The following is a 20237-nucleotide window of genomic DNA, read 5'->3' as shown; positions in this document are numbered from 1 at the left end:
TTGGAAACTTTCTTTTTTTATCTCTGTCGTTGGAACAGACACTCAGGTTGCTCCGGTTGGCTGTTCTGCGCGAAAGACTTCAAATCATACTTTTCTATTTTTTTTTCCTCTAGCTGGTCCATTTCCCATCCGGTACAACTCTAGACCTGTTATAACTGAAGAGAGACTAAAAAGACTTGTGCCAAAAACACAATATATCACATAGTACAGTCCAGTGGATATTAATGTAAGAGGGTTCTTGGCTTTAGTTTTGTTTTGAACATTCACGTGGCTTACAAGAAAATAAATGGATTGTTGGTTGGTAGTACTTTAAAAGATCATACAAGATGTAACGATAGAATGCTTAGTAATGAACAGTGACATCTGAATAATGTAACCGAAAGATTCAACGAGTAGATGAAAAATTAACAAACAACTCTGATGTTGAGAGATTACAAATAGATTCTCTTTAAACAAGTTGATGATCATTAGTCCAAGAAACGTAGGATTTCTTGATCTTTGTCTTATTAAAATAAAATAAAATGCAAGTTTAACTGTTTAAGAAGAGGAAGAGAGTTTGTTGGTCTTGGTGTAGTGACCAAGAGACCAGGAGGAGAAGCCTGGACACGATGAAGAGAGAGTTTGTTGGTCTTGGTCTTGTTGGGCTCTCACTGAGTCCCACTCGGGAGTTTTCCGGTTTGAGATCTCGACTAGAGAAGTCAATGACCGGGAGAGAAAGTGGAGAATGGGGTTTGGAACTAGTCATTGCTATTTTAATGAATTAATATTTGCATTATGTGAAGATTTTGAAGTTAACATTCGTTTAAAGACAATAATATTACAGGTTTTGTCGGCATAATGAATTATTAAAGTGTGTACTCTAGTTTCTTAAAATTTATAAAAAAGACTGACCATGTGCGTTTTTGTAAGCTAATAATGGCTTGGTTATTATATTGCAAGAAAAATTTGACGTTCTACCTAATCAATGTACAAACATTGTAATTAACATGTCATGAATCATGGGTCCTGCTAAAAATAGTTAATTAAAAGCGTGTTAGAATGGAGAAAATTAAAATTATGGAAGTCGCAATGATGTGATTTAGTTAACAAAATAGTGTAAGATTTTGGAATTACAAGATTACGTTTTTCAGGTGGACTGGTAAGAGAAGAAAATTTCAACCTAAACACTCCACCTACATGGCCTTTCTATACATTGCCTTGAAGAGGCTAGGAAGCTTGAGATGGTTTTGGCGTCTTCTCTCCCACCCCTGGATAAAGCAACAAAGCAGTCAAAGAAGACGAGATGACCTTATAGTATAATGCATGCATGCATCATGCATGCGGATGTATATTTGAGAAAATGAAGGGTTTAATTAGTCAAATGTTCCGGAAACATCTGAAAATAAAACATCGACATATCAATTTCTACGTCTACATCCGTCTATTAATTAATTCCACGATCAACACATTTATTTTGGAGTTTCAGTAAGCCAAGGTTTTATTACAAGCTCAAGAGCCAACAAGACAAAGTTAAAAAAATAACAAACCACCTCAAGAGCAAACTAAACAAGCATACTAGCTAGCTAGTGATCAACTGATACATATATATATATATATATATATATATATATATATATATATACATATATATATATATATATATACATAGCTTTATTTCTTTGCGAGGAATCAATCTTATTAGAGAGAGCAATAAGCCTTGAGAGCAGATAAATCCCTCTTATGGGTATCGGACCTATTGATGATGTTGAACTTGAAGTAAGCGTCAAAATTAAAAGGCTTATAGAGACGAGGATGTTCATCATCGACCATCTCCTCGAGTGCATTTATGAAAAGTCCTTCTTTGGGAAGCACGAACAGTCCAGCCACGTGCCGATCTTTCTTTCCGGTTATTACCACACGGTGAAACGGAGGAAACACCCTACCATTCAGTAGTACCTACAAAACTCCATATATGATGATGTTGATAGAATAATCAAAAATGATTTAACATGATTGAGACTCAAGGAAGCTTATTTTTACAAGAAGTGAAGCTCCGGCTATAACGAGGAAATAAGAGTCTTGGGATGGCTTAGCTTTGATCCACTCTTCACCATCTTTGGCTTTGATCTCCACGCCATCTACTACGTCATTTTGACAAAGTATTGTAAGGAAATGGCTATCGATATGAGGGTTGAGGCCTGGCTGCTCCTCTGCGTTTTCGTCAAGTCCTCTATATTTGATGAGACGAAAGTGCTTCCTCGCTGAGTTAAGGTGCTCCTCGACGTATTTCTCGAGACCGAAACTCTCCATGATCATCGTCCTCACCTTCACGTCTAATTAATGCTATTAAATTTTCCGCGAATGACTGAACATTCTTGCTGCAAGAAAGAGTAAAATCATACCCAAAAAAAGAAAGAGATACATAATTTACAGAAGTATTATTTATTTCATCTATTTTGTATCAGAGTTTATTTATTTCATCTATGTTTTATATTTTTCTGTTGGGCATAAATTAAATTAGGAGTAATTCCACCGGGATATAGCAGGATGCCGATATCCTGTTTCCAGGTTTCCAACTTCCGCCTTCTGGATCAGACGTTTCTCTTATTTCCAAGTTAAAAAACAAAATCCAGATAAACAGATATAGTGAATATAACATAAGTCTCACCAATGATATAAACAAGGTTAAAACATTAAGAGAGAAAGCTATTGGATTTGTACTCTAAACATTGTATTCATGGTATTAAAATCAATAAAACACTATTTTGATATTTTTGAGTGTTTTATTTCTTGTTTCTGTAGTATCAGAAAGAATCCAATCTTTTTGATTGTTATATTTCTTTTTTTTTTAATTTGACATTTTCAATCCTGATAATTTATATATATAAATATATATATATATATATATATATATATAGCGAGAAATGATATATAACATTGACTGATAATTAAAAACAAGGGCATATAATTAAGATAGAGAACCTGAAGGTGATGTTGCCTTGAGGCCAAAGCTTGTAGGTTAATTCGTCGACAATTTGAGGATTATTTGCACCGTCACAGCCAATAGCCTCGTATAAAGGTAGAGTCGGATGCTGACCAGCGTATCCTTTGTAGATTTTGTCAGACTTTGTTCTCAGTTTGGTTTCCAGTGGTAAATCAAAAAATTCCTCCGAGGCATCGAACAGCGCCTTCCGTAGCTCCACTGAAGCTCCATTGAACAAGGCCTCGAAACATCCGTACTCTTCTAGGGCTGTTCGGACTTGGGCTCTCACCGAGTCCTGCTCGGGAGTTGCCGGTTTAAGGTTTGGAATCGAGAAGTCGATTACCGGAAGGATTAGGTGAGATTGGGTTTTCGAACTTATCGTCATTAGTTTTTATTTTTAAGAGTGTAGTTTGTGTTTGTGAATATTTTGAAGACTCGGGTGGTTATTATATAGGAGGAGAAAGTCGATGTGTTCACATGATTTTGGTCTTGACATAACGCTCAACGGTGCATCTCGTCATAGAGTGAGGTTCCCTTGCATTCAGATCATCAAGAAAAAGCACCAGGCAGTTTCATAATACCAAGATGAAGTTCCCTCTTGTTTTCAGGAAGGTCAGGCCACCAACCAGGAAGCTCAAGACTACATAATAGGCGTCATGTAAAACCAATCTTTGCATGTTTCTCCTCAGCCTTTTCAACCAGATCAGATTAAGGTCATGTAAAACCAATCTTTGCATGTTGCCATAGCACAAACGTACTAGGAAGGACAAGGATGCGCATCATGAATCCTTGTTTGAAGAAAGCCCACCACACTTTCTGAATCTACTTCTACCTCTAGCCGCCGAATGCCACGATCCCAATGCTATGCACATGCCGTAGTAAATACCCCACAATTCTGCCAAAGGAGCAGAGCAAATGCCAATTTTGATAGCAAAGCCCCCTTCCCACATTCTGTACTCGCCCCGCACAACCCCTCCCGCAGTAGCCAGTCCAAGATTACCTATAGCTGCTCCATCCGTATTCAATTTATACCAGCCACTCCCAGGTCGCTGCCATGCTATATGCTTCTCTACCCGACCCCCAGCAACTGGTCGCTCTCTTAGATTCTTATTCGCTTCCATCACTTCTCGGGCTCTGTCCCTAACAAACTGCACTCTATCTCGACATTTCCCTATTTCACCAAAGACATACCCACATCATCATTTCCAGCACCACCACACAGTAAGTGCAAAGATTGTTGGCCACTGGCCCCCATTACCTGGCTTGTCACTCGCTAGATTATCATAAAGCCATTCTAGAAGAGGTAGATTAAAGAAGCGATGTTGTCTACTGGGGATAACGCTCTTCATCCATAGTCCTGCTGCTGCCGGGCAATCTCAAAGCACATGGAGAATAGTTTCGTCTCCATTTTTACACAGACTGCACACGCCATTATCACTCAAGTGTCTATGCTTCCTCTCCATATTTTTCATGATAACCTGATGAGACACCAACCATAGGAAGACACGGACTCGTTCTAGAGCAACTAGGCGCCACACCCGATTATACAGAGCTTCCATGTTCAGTCTCGGTACTGCATCTCTAGTCAGAAAAGCATATGCAGACTTAACCGAAAACAGTCCATCTTTACTCTCTCTCCCCACGACATTCTATCTCGGGCACCAGTAACTTCATCAATTACTATTTCAGCTAATCTCAACCGGTCATGTATTGAAATATATGGTTCGATAACTTGAAGTAACCCGCCAGTTCCATTCTGCCATAAATCACAAGCCCTTGCCTCTAATATCGGCTCCGGTATTTGCACCATACTTGATTTCTGTAAGGGGTCATCCAACAACCATTTATCTTTCCAAAAACGGACCATGCGACCATCCACTAAGATCCAACACATCGCCGGAACAATCACATCTCGGATTCCCACCACTATGCTTCTCCAAGTCGGTGACCAAGTTCCCTGAACTATCAACCATGTTGGATCGTATAACTCACCCACTCAAAACTTTTTCCACAGAATCTTGACCCACAAAGCATCCTCTGTATTCAGCAATCTCCATCCAAGTTTTGCTTTCTATTACCTTCACTGCTACCCCAGATAAAAGCTCTAGCAATCTTATCCAGTTGGTTCAAGGTTGATATCGTCAGCGATATAGTGCTCATCGTATGGACCGGAATAGATGTGAGAACAGATTTGGTAAATGTTATCCTTCCTGCCAAACTCAAAAATCTACTCTTTCATCCAGCGAGCTTAGATGAAACCTTCTCAATCACTTCCCCAAACGTCTCTTTATTGATTCTTTTCTGTAAAACTGGCATACCCAGGTACTTTCCCAACTCCTTGGTTCCTTTGATACCGCTCTCATTGCTTATTGAATTTGCTAGATCCCGGTGAACATTCTCAGAGAAAAAGATTACAGATTTTTCCAGATTGACTTTCTGCCCCGAAGCTCCACAAAACCTCTCTAGGACCTTGCGTATTACTCGAATCTGCGATATCGAAGCCTCTGCAAATAAGATCAGATCATCCGCGAAACAAACATGAGATAAAGATGGTCCACCCCTAGATAGTCTGATTGGCTTCCACTCCTTGTTAGCTACTGAGAACTCAATCTGATGGCACTGTCTCTCCATGCACAACACAAATAGATATGGAGACAGGGGGTCACCTTGTCGGAGTCCACGCTGAGGCGTAACGCTTCTGTTCTTTCTCCATTCCACAATAGACTCATTCCAGGATTCGTAACACATTCCATGATCCATTTAATCCAAATCTGGGGTAAGTTTGCTGCATTGAGTGTATCCTCCAAGAAATCCCACCTGATTCTATCATAAGCTTTCACAAGGTCTAATTTAAGAAGCATCCAACCTCTTCGCCCTTTCTTCCTCCTCATTGAGTGAACCGCTTCTTGAACAATAACAATATTATCTTGACTCAGGCGACCGAGGATAAAGCTTGCTTGTGCAGGTCCTATGAGTTTAGGCATCAGATACGTCAGTCTCAGCACCATCATCTTTGTTATGATCTTGAAAAGAACATTACATAAGCTTATAGGCCGGAACTGCATATTTTTTTCTGGCTTGAGGACCTTCGGTATAAGTACCAGCATTGCATCATTCATACCCTCCGCGAGAACTCCTGTTTCAAAAAATTCCAGCCTAAACTGAGTTACAGACTCTCCCACCACTTCCCAGGAGTCTTGATAGAATATAGGTTGGTAGCCATCCGGCCCTGGGGCCTTGTATTTACCCATCGATCTCACAGACCTCTCAACATCTACTCCCGAGAACGGTTTATTCAAACTCACCAACTCATCACGTGTAAATTCGGTGAAGCCTTGCTGAGGGAGCTTCTCTGTATCAAGGTTGAGATCCTCAGTCGAATACAGTCTCTTGTAATAGTTTATAGCTAGCTTCTCCAGTTCCTCCGACTAATCCACCCAACGGCCATCCTCATCCTTTAGCATCTCTATCTTATTTCTCTTCCGCCGTACTATTGTACTTGTGTGATAGTACTTTGTATTCCTGTCTCCAAGAACTATCCATTTTCCCTCGATTTCTGATACCACAGTACTTCCTCTTGCTCCAGCACCACATCAAACTCTTTCTGTAGGACCGCCTCCCTCAAGAGTAAATCATTGCTTGGGTTCCTCTCCAACTGCTCCTGAATACAGTTAATATCTCCTAGAAGCTTTTCTTTTCGTTGAATGACATCTCCAAATATCTCCTTGTTCCATTTTTTAAGTTTGGCTTTCAGAGATACCAATGCCTCCGGAGTATTCAGTTCACCATTCCAAGATGTCGACAGTAGCTCTTTAAAGCCTTCATGTTTGAGCCAAGCGGCTTCAAATCTAAACGGTCTCCTCCTCGGGTTCCCCTTCTGCTCAGGTTCTAGTTGCAGATAGAGAGGTGCGTGGTCTGATGCTAGAAACGGGAGGTGTGAAACCACCGCCTCCTGCCACCTTACCCGCGCCTGGGCATTACATAAAACCCTATCCAAACGCTTCGCCACAAAGTTCTGCGTCTCCTTCTCTCTTTTCCATGGGAATGTATTACCTCTAAAGCCCATGTCCACCGATGCTATCTCATTAATCCATTCCCCAAAAGCCAGAGAATCTGGTGAAAGTCTACCATTTCCCCCAGTTCTTTCATCCAATCTCAAGATAGTATTAAAATCCCCACCAACCAACACTGGTTCATCAATATTCTCCAATACTCTTTTTAGTTGCCCCCAAAGCCCACTACGACGACTGACTGTAGGAGCGGCGTAAACGGCGATGAGATGAGATCTCTGTCCCAATCACAACCCTGGCATGAACAAACTGATCCAACGATTCCAATACCGTAAGAACTCCAGCTTGATCTCTCCACAAGAGCCTAATTCCACCGCTTTGACAAGTGGCATCAACCCGAAAAGAATTATCAAATCCCAACTTCTAGCAAATCTTCCTCGCTCTTTCTCCACCCGCGTGAGTTTCGAATAACGCAAGAAAGTCAGTATTAAACTTCTTCAAAATGTACCGAATAGAGCGTCTGAAATTGGGTTTGTTTGCCTCCCGGCAATTCCAGAATAAGCAATTCATCATCATCAATATGTCAAGGTGTATACGAATTACCGGGGCACCCTGTTATGCAAGAGACAAGACCTTCCATCTCCTTGCAGACTCGTCTGTGTATCTGCCACTTTTTGTTCCGCCGCGCTGATAGTACTTTCCATGGGGTTATCCACCTCTTCATCACGCAGTAGCAGAGTTTTAGACCTAGTCTGAACGTCCTCCACACTATCTTTGAACACACCACCAGATCTCCCTGCATTAGTGTTTTCCACTCTCAGTCTTTTTCCAGATTCCGATAAGCTGATTTCTCCCTTCGTCGGACCAAGCACCAACCCTCGAATGAGCCTATTGTTTTCTCTCTTGGCTTTCCTCTACTTCCCTCAGTCAATTTTCTGTTGGTGGCCCACTTCTCCTTATTCACTCCTTTCGAACTAGTTGGAGCACTAGCTTTCCCGCTAAATATCAAGCCTTCCTTCACTTGCGAGAAGCCTTTTCCTTTCATGTTCTGAATGTTCATGTCTTGATTCTCCTTATTCTCTTCACCAGTAACCATATCCTTTGATCCATCCACATTCGTAGTCATCTCAAGGCTACCATACTTATTCGATAGTGCAATATTCTCGGTTTCCTTGGTGTTGGGGGTCTCTCGAAGACTCCGCTTAGTTACCTCACCTGATTCTCGTATCGCAATACCCACCAGCTTCAACATTTGCGTTCCTCTTCTCCCTCCCCTTACATGAGTGAAACCATCCTCCTGCATTAGGGAGGTTTGCTTAGGTGCTGGTTTAGGAAGTGGTGACGTCTCCGTCTGTATTAACATGTTAGCCACTCTCTCCGCAATAGTTTTTGGACACCATGGACTAAATGTCCGTATATTCCACATTTTGAACAGATTTCAGATAGCCCTTCATACGCTACAAAGTATCTCTCACCATTAATTAGCATTGTCCCTTTCAATGTCTTTGCCAAATTGACTTCGACGCAAATTCTTGCAAACATTGCTCTCTCAAAGTTCAGCGTGGTCATGTCAACACGAACTGGCTTCCCCAAACCCTTAGCAATCCCCATAAGAATCGATCGGTGATAAAAGTTCACTGGGATATTTGTTAGTCTAACCCAGACCGGCGTTGTAGCAATGTCGTCTCTTAAGGGATCAAACTCTGATGACCAAGCCCTCACCATGAGATAACTACCGAAGACTCTCCATGGGCCTCCTGTCAGCGCCGCCAAGTATTCATCCTCCTTTTTGAAACGGACCATGAAAAAATGCCGGGGCAAGTCCATCACGTACATTGCTCCCTTCGGATTCCATAACTCTCGTAACTTCCTACTTAAGGCAGATATCTCAACACTCCTTCCCAGCACCCTAACGATCATGCACCACTTCCACATCCCATTCATTACTTCCAACACCTCTGTCTCAATCGTGATAGACGGTTCACCATCTTCTCCATTAGGGAACTCCACTCGAAGTCTCTCCGTAATAAAGCCATCATCGATCAATTTCTCCGGAACCGGCATACCCCCCTAGCTCGTACCCGCTACCTTGGATACATACGAGGGCACTATGTCTGGTGGATCTCCTGGTGGTCTTGCTCTCTCTCCCACATCCATTATGGTCGCATCTCGATCTCCAGACTCCGAAACCCTAGCGTCGCCAATCGCCAAAACCCTAACGCAGCTCGTGCTTTTTTTAGATCAATATGTCTGACGTACGCCTTAAGTTCTCTTATTATACATGAACCCAAATTTCCCTTTACATAATTCATACACAAATCATACATAAAATCTGCTTTACATAATTAATCATACATAAAATGTGCTTTTCACGTCACTTAAACCAACCACACTACTCTTCCCAAAACACGTGGGGGCAGTTGGTGAATCCCATTATTGATTAAAAGAAACCTTTTAGATAAGCAATTAAGCACAGACAAAGCCCCGTTGGCCGCAAAGGATTTGAACTGTACATTGAACAGTCGAACTTGAGTAATAGAACATGATGTCTTTACCAGTAGTAGCAGCAGCTTTACTAGTGGTTTCAGCAGTTTTGTTGATAAGGGTTGTGAATTGGGTGTGGATAAAGCCAAAGAAGCTGGAGAGTTACCTGAGAAGACAAGGTCTCCCCGGAACCCCTTACACTCCTCTTGTAGGAGATACTAAGAGGAATGTTAATATGTTGATGGAGACAAGATCAAAACCCATCACTCTAACGGATGATATCACCCCACGTCTCCTTCCTCTCACCTTGAAGATGTTCAACTCTCACGGAAGGACATTCTTCACATGGAATGGACCAGTTCCAGCGATCATGATAACGAATCCAGAGCATATCAAGGAAGTTTTCAGTAACGTAGACGGCTTTGAGAAAGATACTTCTTTCCATTTGATCAGATTGTTATTAGGCGGGCTTGCGAGCTATAAGGAAGACAAGTGGGCGAGACACAGGAGGATCATCAACCCTGCTTTTCACCTCGAGAAGATCAAGGTCTTTGAGTGTCTGAATCAAGTTTTTTTTTTTTGTGTGTGTGTGTGTGTGTGTGTGATCTCTCTCTCTAACCACCTACTGCTTATTGGTTGGTCAGAAAATGGTCCCTGCGTTCCACCATTGTTGCAGCGAGGTTGTGTGCCAATGGGAGAGGCTGTTTACGGATGAAGAGTCTTCTTGTGAGGTGGATGTTTGGCCTTGGCTTGTGAATCTGACTGCGGATGGGATCTCCCATGCTGCTTTTGGAAGCAGCTATAGACAAGGACAGAGGATATTTGAGCTCCAAGGGGAATTATCTCAGCTCATTGCACACGAGCTTAAGAAACCTTATATCCCTGGGCTGAGGTTAGTGTCAATCTAACAAACTAAAACCTTGAGAGAGTTGTGAAAAAAACATTTGTTGTTTGTTTGGTGTTTAGGTTTTACCCAACAAAGAGCAACAGGAGGATAAAAGCAATAGACAAAGAGATAGAAACAATACTGAGAGGTATGGTGAGAAAGAGGGGGGGAGCTGGAGAAGCAGAAAACAGTGATCTGTTTGGGGTACTGCTTGCATCGAGTTTAGAGGAATCTCAAGAAAATGGAATAAGCGTAGAAGAAGTGATGAGTGAGTGCAAGATGTTTTATTTCGCAGGACAAGAGACAACTTCAGTGCTCTTGGTCTGGACAATGGTTTTGTTAAGCCATCATCAAGACTGGCAAGAACGGGCGCGAGAGGAAGTGAGGCAGATGCTCGGTGTTAATAATAATAATAATAATAAACCCGGTGTAGATTCTCTTAACAACCTCAAAGTGGTAAGTAAAGTTTTCACAATTTGCTTGACTGCACTTATAGTTTACAAGATTGAATACTTGAGTTTCCATCATTAACAGATGACTATGATCTTCAATGAGGTTTTGAGGCTATACCCTCCAGTGGCCGAGCTTAGAAGAGAAGTCAACAAAGAAGTGAAGCTAGGAAACGTTACACTTCCAGCTGGTGTCAGAGTTTATATACCAACTGCTCTTGTTCACCGTGACCCCGAGCTTTGGGGAGAGGATGCAGGGGAGTTTAAGCCAGAACGTTTCAAACATGGGACCTCAATAGCAACAAAGAACCAGGTCTCTTACTTCCCTTTTGGATGGGGACTGAGGATCTGCATTGGTCAGAACTTTTCTCTCTTGGAAGCAAAGATGGCAATGGCTCTGATTCTAGAAAAGTTCTCCTTTGAGCTGTCTCCTTCTTATGTTCACTCGCCTCAAATAGTCATGACCACTCGTCCTCAGTTCGGAGCCCATCTCATCCTCCACAAGCTCTGATTCTTATTTTTGTATTCCATGGTGATAACATCAACTATGTTTTGTTTTTCAATAAAGTTTTTTCTTGACATCAAAACATAATCTTCCAATAAAGTGTTTATGGATGTAAAACATGGTACTTGTGTAGTTGTGTAAGATTTATAAGTTGCTTGGAAAATTAGCGTTTATAGAGCTTGTTGCAAAATGTGCAGCCTATGATCTACCGGATGAAGCTATGGACTACTAATGAATTCCAAGTTTTGGTTAATCATTATGCAATGATGAGATCCCTCTTGGATGATTCTTTCAAATAGACTTTTTTTTAATTTTTGTCATAAAAAAAGACTTCAGAAACTAAAATGACTAAAATAGCATTTTTTATTTTGAAAATTTTAAATTTTATTTTATTTTTTAAAATTTGAAATCATATCCCTAAAACCCTACTCCTCAACTCTAAACCCTAAACCTTAAATCCCGTCTCTGAACTCTAAACCCTAATGTCTAAGATTAATTAACCCTACAAGTATAAATGTATATTTGCTTGTTTTGATAAAACATTTAAATCTATTTTGGTCATTTTTATTTTTAAAGTTTATATTTGTAACAAAATTTTTTTTAGGAATATCGTAGGAATTTCTCTTCCCTCTTTGTTGATGCAACTCCTACTAACCGTGTAAATGCATTTGATTGTTGTATCTCTATTCTCTAGGTACTTCCTTAGGAAACTGAAGAAGGGTAAGAAAAGCAACGGATATATCCTTTACCATCAATGAGGTTTGCATTACATTTCAGAGCTGAGTTTGAAGCCAATGCTGAATAGTGTATGTGATTGTGTTGCTCTCTACTCTTGAGTAGAACCCCCACGAAATCAATATCTACGGTATCTGGCTGCGTTACCAGAGCCGAACTATGCAGAGGAGCAGATGTACACTGAGATGGCTTCTCGCCACAGAGTGAGGTTCCCTTGCATTCAGATCATCAAGACTGCCACAGTCCCTGCAAAAGCTCTGCAAGAGAGAGAGAGCACCAAGCAGTTCCATAACTCCAAGATCAAGTTCCCTCTTGTTTTCAGGAAGGTCAGACCACCAATCAAGACTACATACAAAGCTTCAAAGCCCAACATTTTCATGTAAAACCAATCTTTTGCATGATTCTCTACTCATCCTTGTCAACCAGATCAGATTGGTGTTCTTGTTCCCCAGTCTCTTTAATTTTTTTAAGTTTAGCATTTTTTTAAACTTTCGCTATCTAGATATGATATGAATATACAAAGGTTGGCTGGTTTAGGGAAATGTTTTACTGTAACTTGCAAATGAGTTAAGAGTTCATTATGATTAGTGGATCTCTTCTTTAATCATTCAAAAATGCTTAGTAGAGATTAAAAAAAAACACTAGATAAGAAAAATGCAATTAGGTAAGGTTCAGGTGGCAAACATTTACATGCCATTTTCATAATTAATAAATACACTGCTTCACACGTCAAGTCGTCACTTAACTAACCACACTGTTCTTCACATTAAACGTGGGAGAAGTTGGTGAATCCCTTTTGGTTTAAACTGTACATTGTACAGTGGAACTCTCAGTGATAGAAAAAGCTCTTAACCTGCAGAATCTAGAGTGAGTGAGAGAAGTAGTAGAGATGTCTTTACCAGTAGTAGCAGCAGCTTTAATGGTGGTTTTAGCAGCTGTGTTGATAAGGGTTGTGAACTGGGTGTGGATAACACCAAAGAAGCTGGAGAGGTACCTGAGAAGACAAGGTCTTCCCGGAACTCCTTACACGCCTCTCTTTGGAGATATCAAGAAGAATATTAACATGTTGATGGAGGCAAGATCAAAACCCATCTCTCTAACGGATGATGTCATCCCATATCTCCTTCCTCTTGCCTTAAAAATGTTCAACTCTCACGGTACTGCTCTCTCTCTCTCTCTCTCCATTCTTTCCTCTTATAGCTAGTGTTTGAACTTGATTGAGTAAATGTTGTTGGAACAGGAAGGACCTTCTTCATGTGGACTGGACCAGTTCCAACGATCATGATAACGAATCCAGAGCATATCAAAGAAGTCTTCAGTAAAACTTACGACTTTGAAGCGACTGTTTCATCACCTTTGGTCAAACTGTTAGTAGGCGGGCTCGCCAGCTACAAGGGAGATAAGTGGGCGAGACACAGGAGGATCATCAACCCTGCTTTCAACCTCGAGAAGATCAAGGTTTTGTCTCTTTTATCTTTAGTGTCTGAATCAAGTTTTTACTGTGATCCCTCTAGCTACCTGCTGCTTATTGGCTGGACAGAACATGGTCCCTGCGTTCTACCATACTGCTCTCTCTCTACCTATTTGCTTTTATTTCATATGTGATAGTAGATCGTTCCTTCCACTTGTCTGTATCCGTTTGATAAGTTAATAGCCAAAAGTTTTGAACTCCCTACCTGATTGTTTTACACTTGTGTTAGCTCAGATATATGAGGAAACAATCTTGTCTTCTCTTTAAGATTATAATCCATAATTACTATATGTACTTATGATGAACACGCTTGAGTGACTGAGGGTTGATATAGTTCAAGGATCGTGGTGGCAATGATAAAGCAATGTTTTACCGATAGAAATTCCAAATACCAAATTGCTAACACGACATTCATCTTTTGTCTACTAATAACATAGCATTATGTTTCACAGCATTCAAAGCATATCATGAAGAAATAGAATACTTCTACAAGTCTTCAAGTTTGAAGAGGAGCAAGCATACAAGACGACACTTCAATGTCTAGCTCCTCTTCTGGCTTTGAAGAACCTCTCCTTGATTGAGATTAATTCTTTTACAACCTCACTCATTTCCAACCGGTTTGCTGGAGACTCTTCAGAACACCCAAGTCCCACTTCTAAAACCTTTGTCAAGCACTCAGCAGCAGGGAAGCCAATTCTAAGGCCGCTGTGAAGAATTGATTCGTCTGCGACATCCAAAACTTGACCTGGCAATGCAGACCTGATGCAGCTACGGATGGTAAAGTCTCCTCCGAACATCTCATCGGTTGGTCGTTTTCCACTAAACAGTTCAAGAATGAGAATCCCAAAACTGTAGGCATCACCATGTACTGATATTTCTCCTCCCATTGCATATTCTGCACCATAAGTCATATAAACAAATATTGGAGAAAGAAATATACTCTCTATGTTCCCATAAGTATGAATTTTCTAGAGTATTTACGTATATTAAGAATATAATAAAAAATTTATCTACTTTTACCATACATTTTTTCCAATAACTATCGACGTACCTTAAATATATAAAAATTTTATCTTTTTTCTTTGATCAAACATATAAAATTTATTTTTGTGGACCAAAAATATATAGAAAATTTTATTCTGGAGAACAAAACTAGTATTAGCTTTCTTCATTCAAAACATTATATGTGTGATAGGTTTACCGGGTGCCGCATAGCCGATGCTTCCTCTGACTCCAGCCGAGCTAAGTTGGTCAATGAAGGTTTCCTGGTCGTATTTGAGGAGGATCCGAGCAAGACCAAAGTCACTAACATGGGCGGTTAGATCATCGTCTAGAAGAACGTTGCTTGGTTTAAGATCACAATGAGCAATAGCTTCATGGCAACTAATATGAAGATACTCCAAAACAGAAGCCATATCTATCACTATGTTAAGCCTTTCCAAAAGTGTCAATGTTCTTGAAGGCCTAGAAATCTCTTCAATTTCCTTTGGGTGCAGCCGCATATCCAAGCTTCCATTTGGCATGTACTCATAGATTAGAGCTCTGAATTCATTTCCTTGGAAATCAATACTCGAACAAGCTGTCAACAGTTTCACAAGATTACGATGTGTAATGTCTTTTAGGGATTCACATTCTGCAATAAAGCTCTTCATTGCTCCACGTCTCTTCATGTTTAGAACTTTCACAGCAACAACCTTGTTCTCAGCAGGGAGAAAGGCTTTAAACACAGTACCAAAGCTGCCTGACCCGATCAAATTACTCGAAGAGAAGCCATCTGTCGCATTTCGAAGATCTCCATAACTTATCATTTCATGAAAAGCCCACAAGAGGGAAGGAGTTGCTTCATTGGTATTTTTCTTGTTTCTGATTTTTAACCAACAAAGAGAAACTGAAGCTATAAACAAAAGCAAAAGCAAAGATATGCCAATGCTTACCCAAATCACAATTTTCTTTCTTGAACTTCTTGGTGGTTGTGTAAAACATGGCTTCAGTTGTAGTTCCAAGACGCCTCCACAAAGATTTTTGTTTCCAAATATGGAGACTATATTAGCATTTTTGAACTTTCCTTCCGTTGGCACATTTCCCTCGAAATTGTTGAATGATAGATTGAGATACTCCAACAAGTTAAAGTTTGCGAGATATTCAGGGATTCTTCCAGAGAGATTGTTGCTTGAGAAATCAGCCGCCTTAATACCCACCAACCCACTTATATCTGGAATGTTTCCATCAAAAGTATTTCCTTGCAGATCAAGTCTTTCCATTGAGAGACAATTTCCTAAAGTCTTTGGAAGTTTCCCGGATAGCTTATTATGAGCAACAGATAAATTACCAAGATTTTGAAGTCGTCCTACATCTTCTGGTAGAGAGCCAGTCAATGAATTATTTGACATTTTTAGGGAAATAAGGGTTGAAATTTGCATAATCTCCTGAGGTATAATACCATTCAACTTATTATTATGGATATGCAAATATAGCAAATGGCTACATTTACCAAGACTTGGAGGAATGATTCCTTCAAAACTATTGTTGGACAAAAGGAGTTTTTCTAACCGAGCAATGTTTCCTAAAGAATATGGTATCTCGCCTGACATCCTATTTGCATGGACACTTAATTCCACCAATCCAAGAAGTTTCCCAAAAGAGGTTGGGATTGGTCCTTTCAATAGATTTTCTGAAAACCAAAATGTTTGTAGCCCTATGAGATTCCCAATGTCATGAGGAATGCTTCCAGATATGGAATTCTTATGAAGAGATAAATCATTAAGGTTCATCGACAGATTGACAATGGAGATAGGCAAGTCACCCCCAAGCCTATTGAATGCCACATCTAAGCTTTGAAGTTGGGTGCAGTTAGTCAAAGAAACAAGAAATTCAAGATCTCCAGCTGAAAAACTTCCCAAAGAATTGTGATTAAGGTCTAGCAATTGCAAATATCGTAGTTTTGAAAAGCTCGGAGGAATACTTCCTGTCAGACTATTACGCTCTATGGCCAAAAATTGAAGAGTTGAAATATTTGCAAGTGTTGATGGAATAGCTCCTGTGAGAGAATTATTACCGAGAGACAATTCTTCAAGGTTTGGTAGCAAATTACCAAAATCAGGCCTCAGGTTCCCAGAGAAACCATTACCAAACATGTCCAAAGACTGAAGTGAGGATAAATTGTAAATTGCAGGAGGAAAAACGCCAGAGAATTGGTTTATGTGAATTGCAAAAACAACCATTTGAGTCAATCTAGCCATAGCATCAGGAATTTCTCCTTCCATATTGTTTTCATCAAAGGAAAGTAGTCTGACGGATGTCAGGTTTCCTAGAGATACAGGGATTTTTCCGTTCAGGTTGTTTTTACCAAGGTCTAAAGTAACAAGATTCCTCAATGATCCTACTTCTGAAGCAAGACCTTGTCCAAGATGATTTGAATATAAAGAAAGGTCCAACAATCTAGAACAGTTGAACAGACTAGCTGGAATCCCTCCTCCCAGAAAATTGAAGCTCATATTCAAGTGCTGAAGTCTAAACAAGTTTCTCAGCTCTTGAGGGATGGTTCCAGCAAAAGAGTTACTATTGAAATCAAGTGATGTGAGAAACGAAAGATTACCAATAAACGACGATATCACTCCACCCAATTGGAATCCTCCGAGATCCAAACCAGTAACTCTCTTGTGTTTGTGGCTACATGTAACCCCCGTCCATCTGCAGAGAGGGAAGGAGTTGTTCCATGAGGAGGACAGCAAAACTTTTTTCTCCTCAGAAACTTGAGACTTGAACTTGAGTAAAGCTTGCTTATCACTTTCAGGGCTATTCCCAAATGCTTCTAGTGACATGAGAGCACTACAAGAAAGGATAAGAAAAAGTTTCATGTTTCTCATATTTTGCAGGAATGAGCAAAATGTATGGTGAATATCTTCCAAACGTTTCTGTTCATGTTACATTGTCTCCCCTCTTTCACATAGATCCATTCAAATACAGAAGACTTTTCAAAAATCAAGGTCAAGGCTAGATAGGAGTAAATGTATATTTCAATCTTATCAAAAGTATATCTAAGAAACGACAAACTGAAATTAAAATATTTTTTACATTTACATTTGTTCTACATTATCATATGAGCCTATGAGGGCTTAGATTGATTAAATATATTATCATTTTTGAGCAAGAAATAACATCAGTCTACTATAATACAATTACCGAATAATTACAAAGTAATTAAAAAAACAGTGGCCTGAAACAGAGTATTTAAATGCAAAAAAAATATAGTCATCAATGTTCAGTCATCTCTAGATTCAGGTGCTCACCTTAACTAAACATAAAACAAGAATCACTCTACCAACAATCCGAAACTGATACTTGGTTTTAATTTTATTGATGTTCACTGTCCGTCTCTTGTTGATGTAACATAACATATGATTGGGTTCATCGGGTAAACAAGTTGACTCTAGGATGAGTTCGAATGTGTGGCGCTCTGTTTTAGGGTTTGTTAAAGATGTTATCTTTTTGTTGTATAATGGATTGCTTCTAATGCAACTTTGTTTCTTTGAGCAGTTTCATCAGTACCAAGTGGTTGGGAGAGCACTCCCAACAGAAAAAAGATGTGCAGCCTAAGATCTACCGGATGAAGCTATGGGCCACTAATGAAGTCCAAGTTTTGGTGAGTCAATGCAATGATGATTCTGTTAGTTGATGCAACTCTTACTAATTGTGTCTAGGTACTTCCTAAGGAAACTGAAGAAGGTTAAGAAAACCAACGGTCAGGATGCTTGCCGTCAAGTTTTGGTATGGCAATTACATTTTACAGTTCAGTTTCATACCGTGCTGGATGTGATTGTGTTGTTATCTATTCTTTTTGTAGATTTTCGAGAAGAACCAAGAACTACGGTACCAGAGCCGAACCGGGTACGACAACATGTACAAGAAGTTCCGTGAGGTTCCCTTGCATTCAGATCATTAAGACCGCCACTGTCCCTGCAAGTCTCTGCAACAGAGAGAGCACCAAGCAGTTCCATATCTCCAAGATCAAGTTCCCTCTTGTTTTCAGGAAGGTCAGACCACCAAATAGGAAGCTCAAGACTACATACAAGGCTTCAAAGCCAACCTTTTCATGTAAAACCAGTCTTTGCATGATTCTCTACTCATCCTTGTCAACCAGGGATCAGGTTAGTGTTCTTGTTCCCCAGTCTCTTTAAATTTTATAAGTTTAGCATTTTTAAAACTTTCGCTATCTTGATATGATATGAATATTCAAAATCTGGCTGCTTCAGGGAAGTGTTTTAGTGTAACTTTCCACATAACTCATATCTGATATAATTTATTATATGCATTCTCATACCTTGTTCATTATGATTAGTGGATCTCTTCTTTAATCATTCAAAATGCTTAGTGGATCTCTTTTAGTGATTAAAAAAACATTAGATAAGAAAAATGCTATTAGATAAGGTTCAGGTGGCAAACATTTACACGCCATTTTCATAATTAATACACTGCTTCACACGTCAAGTCGTCACTTAACTAACCACACTGTTCTTCACATTAAACGTGGGAGAAGTTGGTGAATCCCTTTATTTATTAAAAGAAACCTTCTGCAATAAGATAGATAACCTCTAAGCCCCTTTGGCGGCAAAGAATTGAACTGTACATTGTACAGTGGAACTCCAGTGATAATAGAAAAGCTCTTAACCTGCAGAATCTAGAGTGAGTGAGAGAAATAGAGATGTCTTTACCAGTAGTAGCAGTAGCTTTGATGGTGGTTTTAGCAGCTGTGTTGATAAGGGTTGTGAACTGGGTGTGGATAACACCAAAGAAGCTGGAGAGGTACCTGAGAAGACAAGGTCTCCATGGAACTCCTTACACGCCTCTTGTAGGAGATATTAAGAGAAATGTTAAAATGTTGATGGAGGCAAGATCAGAACCAATTACTCCAACAGATGATATCATCCCATATCTCCTTCCTCTTGCCTTGAAGATGTTCAACTCTCACGGTACTACTCTCTCTCTCTCCGTTCTTTCCTCTTATAACTAGTGTTTGAACTTGATTGAGTAAATGTTGTTGGAACAGGAAGGACCTTCTTCATGTGGACTGGACCTATTCCAACGATCATGATAACGAATCCAGAGCATATCAAAGAGGTCTTCAGTAAAACTTACGACTTTGAAGCGACTGTTTCATCACCTTTGGTCAAACTGTTAGTAGGCGGGCTCGCCAGCTACAAGGGAGATAAGTGGGCGAGACACAGGAGGATCATCAACCCTGCTTTCAACCTCGAGAAGATCAAGGTTTTGTCTCTTTTATCTTTAGTGTCTGAATCAAGTTTTTACTGTGATCCCTCTAGCTACCTGCTGCCTATTGGTTGGACAGAACATGGTCCCTGCGTTCTACCATTGTTCCAGCGAGGTTGTGTCCCAATGGGAGAGACAAGAATCGTCATGTGAGGTCGATGTTTGGCCTTGGCTTGTGAATCTGACCGCGGATGTGATCTCGCATGCTGCTTTTGGAAGCAGCTATAGAGAAGGACAGAGGATATTTGAGCTCCAAGGTGAACTATCTGGAATCATTTCACAAGAGCATAAGAAACCTTACATCCCTGGAATGAGGTTTTAATGAAAACACACACAAACCCATTGTCTTTTTCATGTCATGTCACAAACTAAACCTTAAAAGACTGTGAGAGTTGTGAAAGAACTTTTTTTGTTTTGGTGCTAGGTTTTACCCAACAAAGAACAACAAGAGGATGAAAGCAATAGACA

The 20237-nt window shown here is 40.1% G+C and overlaps 6 protein-coding genes and 1 pseudogene across 7 annotated transcripts; 4 read left to right on the top strand and 3 right to left on the bottom strand.

Annotated features, from left to right (window-relative positions):
- Positions 1–1658: 1658 nt before the first annotated feature.
- Positions 1659–3362, bottom strand: LOC106300451 (annotated as a pseudogene).
- Positions 3363–8328: 4966 nt separating this feature from the next.
- LOC106339442 lies at positions 8329–9036 on the bottom strand. The gene has a single exon (XM_013778254.1). It carries the CDS (start codon positions 9034–9036, stop codon positions 8329–8331), a length of 708 nt encoding a protein of 235 aa, XP_013633708.1.
- Positions 9037–9517: 481 nt separating this feature from the next.
- On the top strand, positions 9518–11312 carry LOC106299517 (cytochrome P450 72A13-like). Its single transcript, XM_013735601.1, has 4 exons — positions 9518–10003; positions 10101–10348; positions 10423–10798; positions 10877–11312. The coding sequence occupies exons 1-4, from the start codon at positions 9518–9520 to the stop codon at positions 11300–11302; spliced, it is 1536 nt and encodes a 511-aa protein (XP_013591055.1). The 3' UTR covers positions 11303–11312.
- A 646-nt stretch (positions 11313–11958) lies between these two features.
- Positions 11959–12414, top strand: LOC106339433 (60S ribosomal protein L18a-2-like). The gene is made up of 2 exons (XM_013778241.1): positions 11959–12016; positions 12137–12414. The coding sequence occupies exons 1-2, from the start codon at positions 11959–11961 to the stop codon at positions 12412–12414; spliced, it is 336 nt and encodes a 111-aa protein (XP_013633695.1).
- Positions 12415–12869: 455 nt separating this feature from the next.
- Positions 12870–13682, top strand: LOC106339425 (cytochrome P450 72A15-like). The gene is made up of 3 exons (XM_013778228.1): positions 12870–13188; positions 13272–13489; positions 13572–13682. The coding sequence occupies exons 1-3, from the start codon at positions 12921–12923 to the stop codon at positions 13680–13682; spliced, it is 597 nt and encodes a 198-aa protein (XP_013633682.1). The 5' UTR covers positions 12870–12920.
- A 174-nt stretch (positions 13683–13856) lies between these two features.
- On the bottom strand, positions 13857–17403 carry LOC106316998 (probable LRR receptor-like serine/threonine-protein kinase At3g47570). Its single transcript, XM_013754866.1, has 2 exons — positions 14704–17403; positions 13857–14397 (listed from the first exon to the last, which is right to left on the bottom strand). Exons 1-2 carry the CDS (start codon positions 17366–17368, stop codon positions 14036–14038), a joined length of 3027 nt encoding a protein of 1008 aa, XP_013610320.1. The 5' UTR covers positions 17369–17403; the 3' UTR covers positions 13857–14035.
- An 834-nt stretch (positions 17404–18237) lies between these two features.
- On the top strand, positions 18238–20237 carry LOC106317010 (cytochrome P450 72A13-like; the record flags this gene model as incomplete). Of its 2 annotated transcripts, XM_013754879.1 has the most annotated exon segments (6): positions 18238–18269; positions 18346–18649; positions 19177–19471; positions 19549–19766; positions 19849–20084; positions 20194–20237. In XM_013754879.1, coding segments are annotated over 4 exon segments (766 nt in total), but the record flags the coding sequence as incomplete, so codon positions are not given.

This window comes from Brassica oleracea, chromosome C1 (assembly GCF_000695525.1).
Source record: "Brassica oleracea var. oleracea cultivar TO1000 chromosome C1, BOL, whole genome shotgun sequence".
NCBI classification, from domain to species: domain Eukaryota; kingdom Viridiplantae; phylum Streptophyta; class Magnoliopsida; order Brassicales; family Brassicaceae; genus Brassica; species Brassica oleracea.
The sequence above is the reverse complement of the archived record's forward strand: the minus strand, read 5'-3'. Positions and strand labels throughout refer to the sequence as shown.

What these genes read in the sequence shown, in the direction of transcription:
- LOC106339442 (XM_013778254.1), bottom strand. Translation starts at nt 9,036, where the DNA reads ATGCCGGTTCCGGAGAAATTGATCGATGATGGCTTTATTACGGAGAGA.
- LOC106299517 (XM_013735601.1), top strand. Translation starts at nt 9,518, where the DNA reads ATGTCTTTACCAGTAGTAGCAGCAGCTTTACTAGTGGTTTCAGCAGTT. An exon ending in CCTTATATCCCTGGGCTGAG is followed by an intron (nt 10,349 to 10,422) that starts GTTAGTGTCAAT and finishes TTTGGTGTTTAG; the next exon opens with GTTTTACCCAACAAAGAGCA. An exon ending in CTCTTAACAACCTCAAAGTG is followed by an intron (nt 10,799 to 10,876) that starts GTAAGTAAAGTT and finishes CATCATTAACAG; the next exon opens with ATGACTATGATCTTCAATGA.
- LOC106339433 (XM_013778241.1), top strand. Translation starts at nt 11,959, where the DNA reads ATGCATTTGATTGTTGTATCTCTATTCTCTAGGTACTTCCTTAGGAAA. An exon ending in CCTTAGGAAACTGAAGAAGG is followed by an intron (nt 12,017 to 12,136) that starts GTAAGAAAAGCA and finishes ACTCTTGAGTAG; the next exon opens with AACCCCCACGAAATCAATAT.
- LOC106339425 (XM_013778228.1), top strand. Translation starts at nt 12,921, where the DNA reads ATGTCTTTACCAGTAGTAGCAGCAGCTTTAATGGTGGTTTTAGCAGCT. An exon ending in AAAAATGTTCAACTCTCACG is followed by an intron (nt 13,189 to 13,271) that starts GTACTGCTCTCT and finishes TTGTTGGAACAG; the next exon opens with GAAGGACCTTCTTCATGTGG. An exon ending in TCAACCTCGAGAAGATCAAG is followed by an intron (nt 13,490 to 13,571) that starts GTTTTGTCTCTT and finishes TTGGCTGGACAG; the next exon opens with AACATGGTCCCTGCGTTCTA.
- LOC106316998 (XM_013754866.1), bottom strand. Translation starts at nt 17,368, where the DNA reads ATGAGAAACATGAAACTTTTTCTTATCCTTTCTTGTAGTGCTCTCATG. An exon ending in CATCGGCTATGCGGCACCCG is followed by an intron (nt 14,398 to 14,703) that starts GTAAACCTATCA and finishes CTTATGGTGCAG; the next exon opens with AATATGCAATGGGAGGAGAA.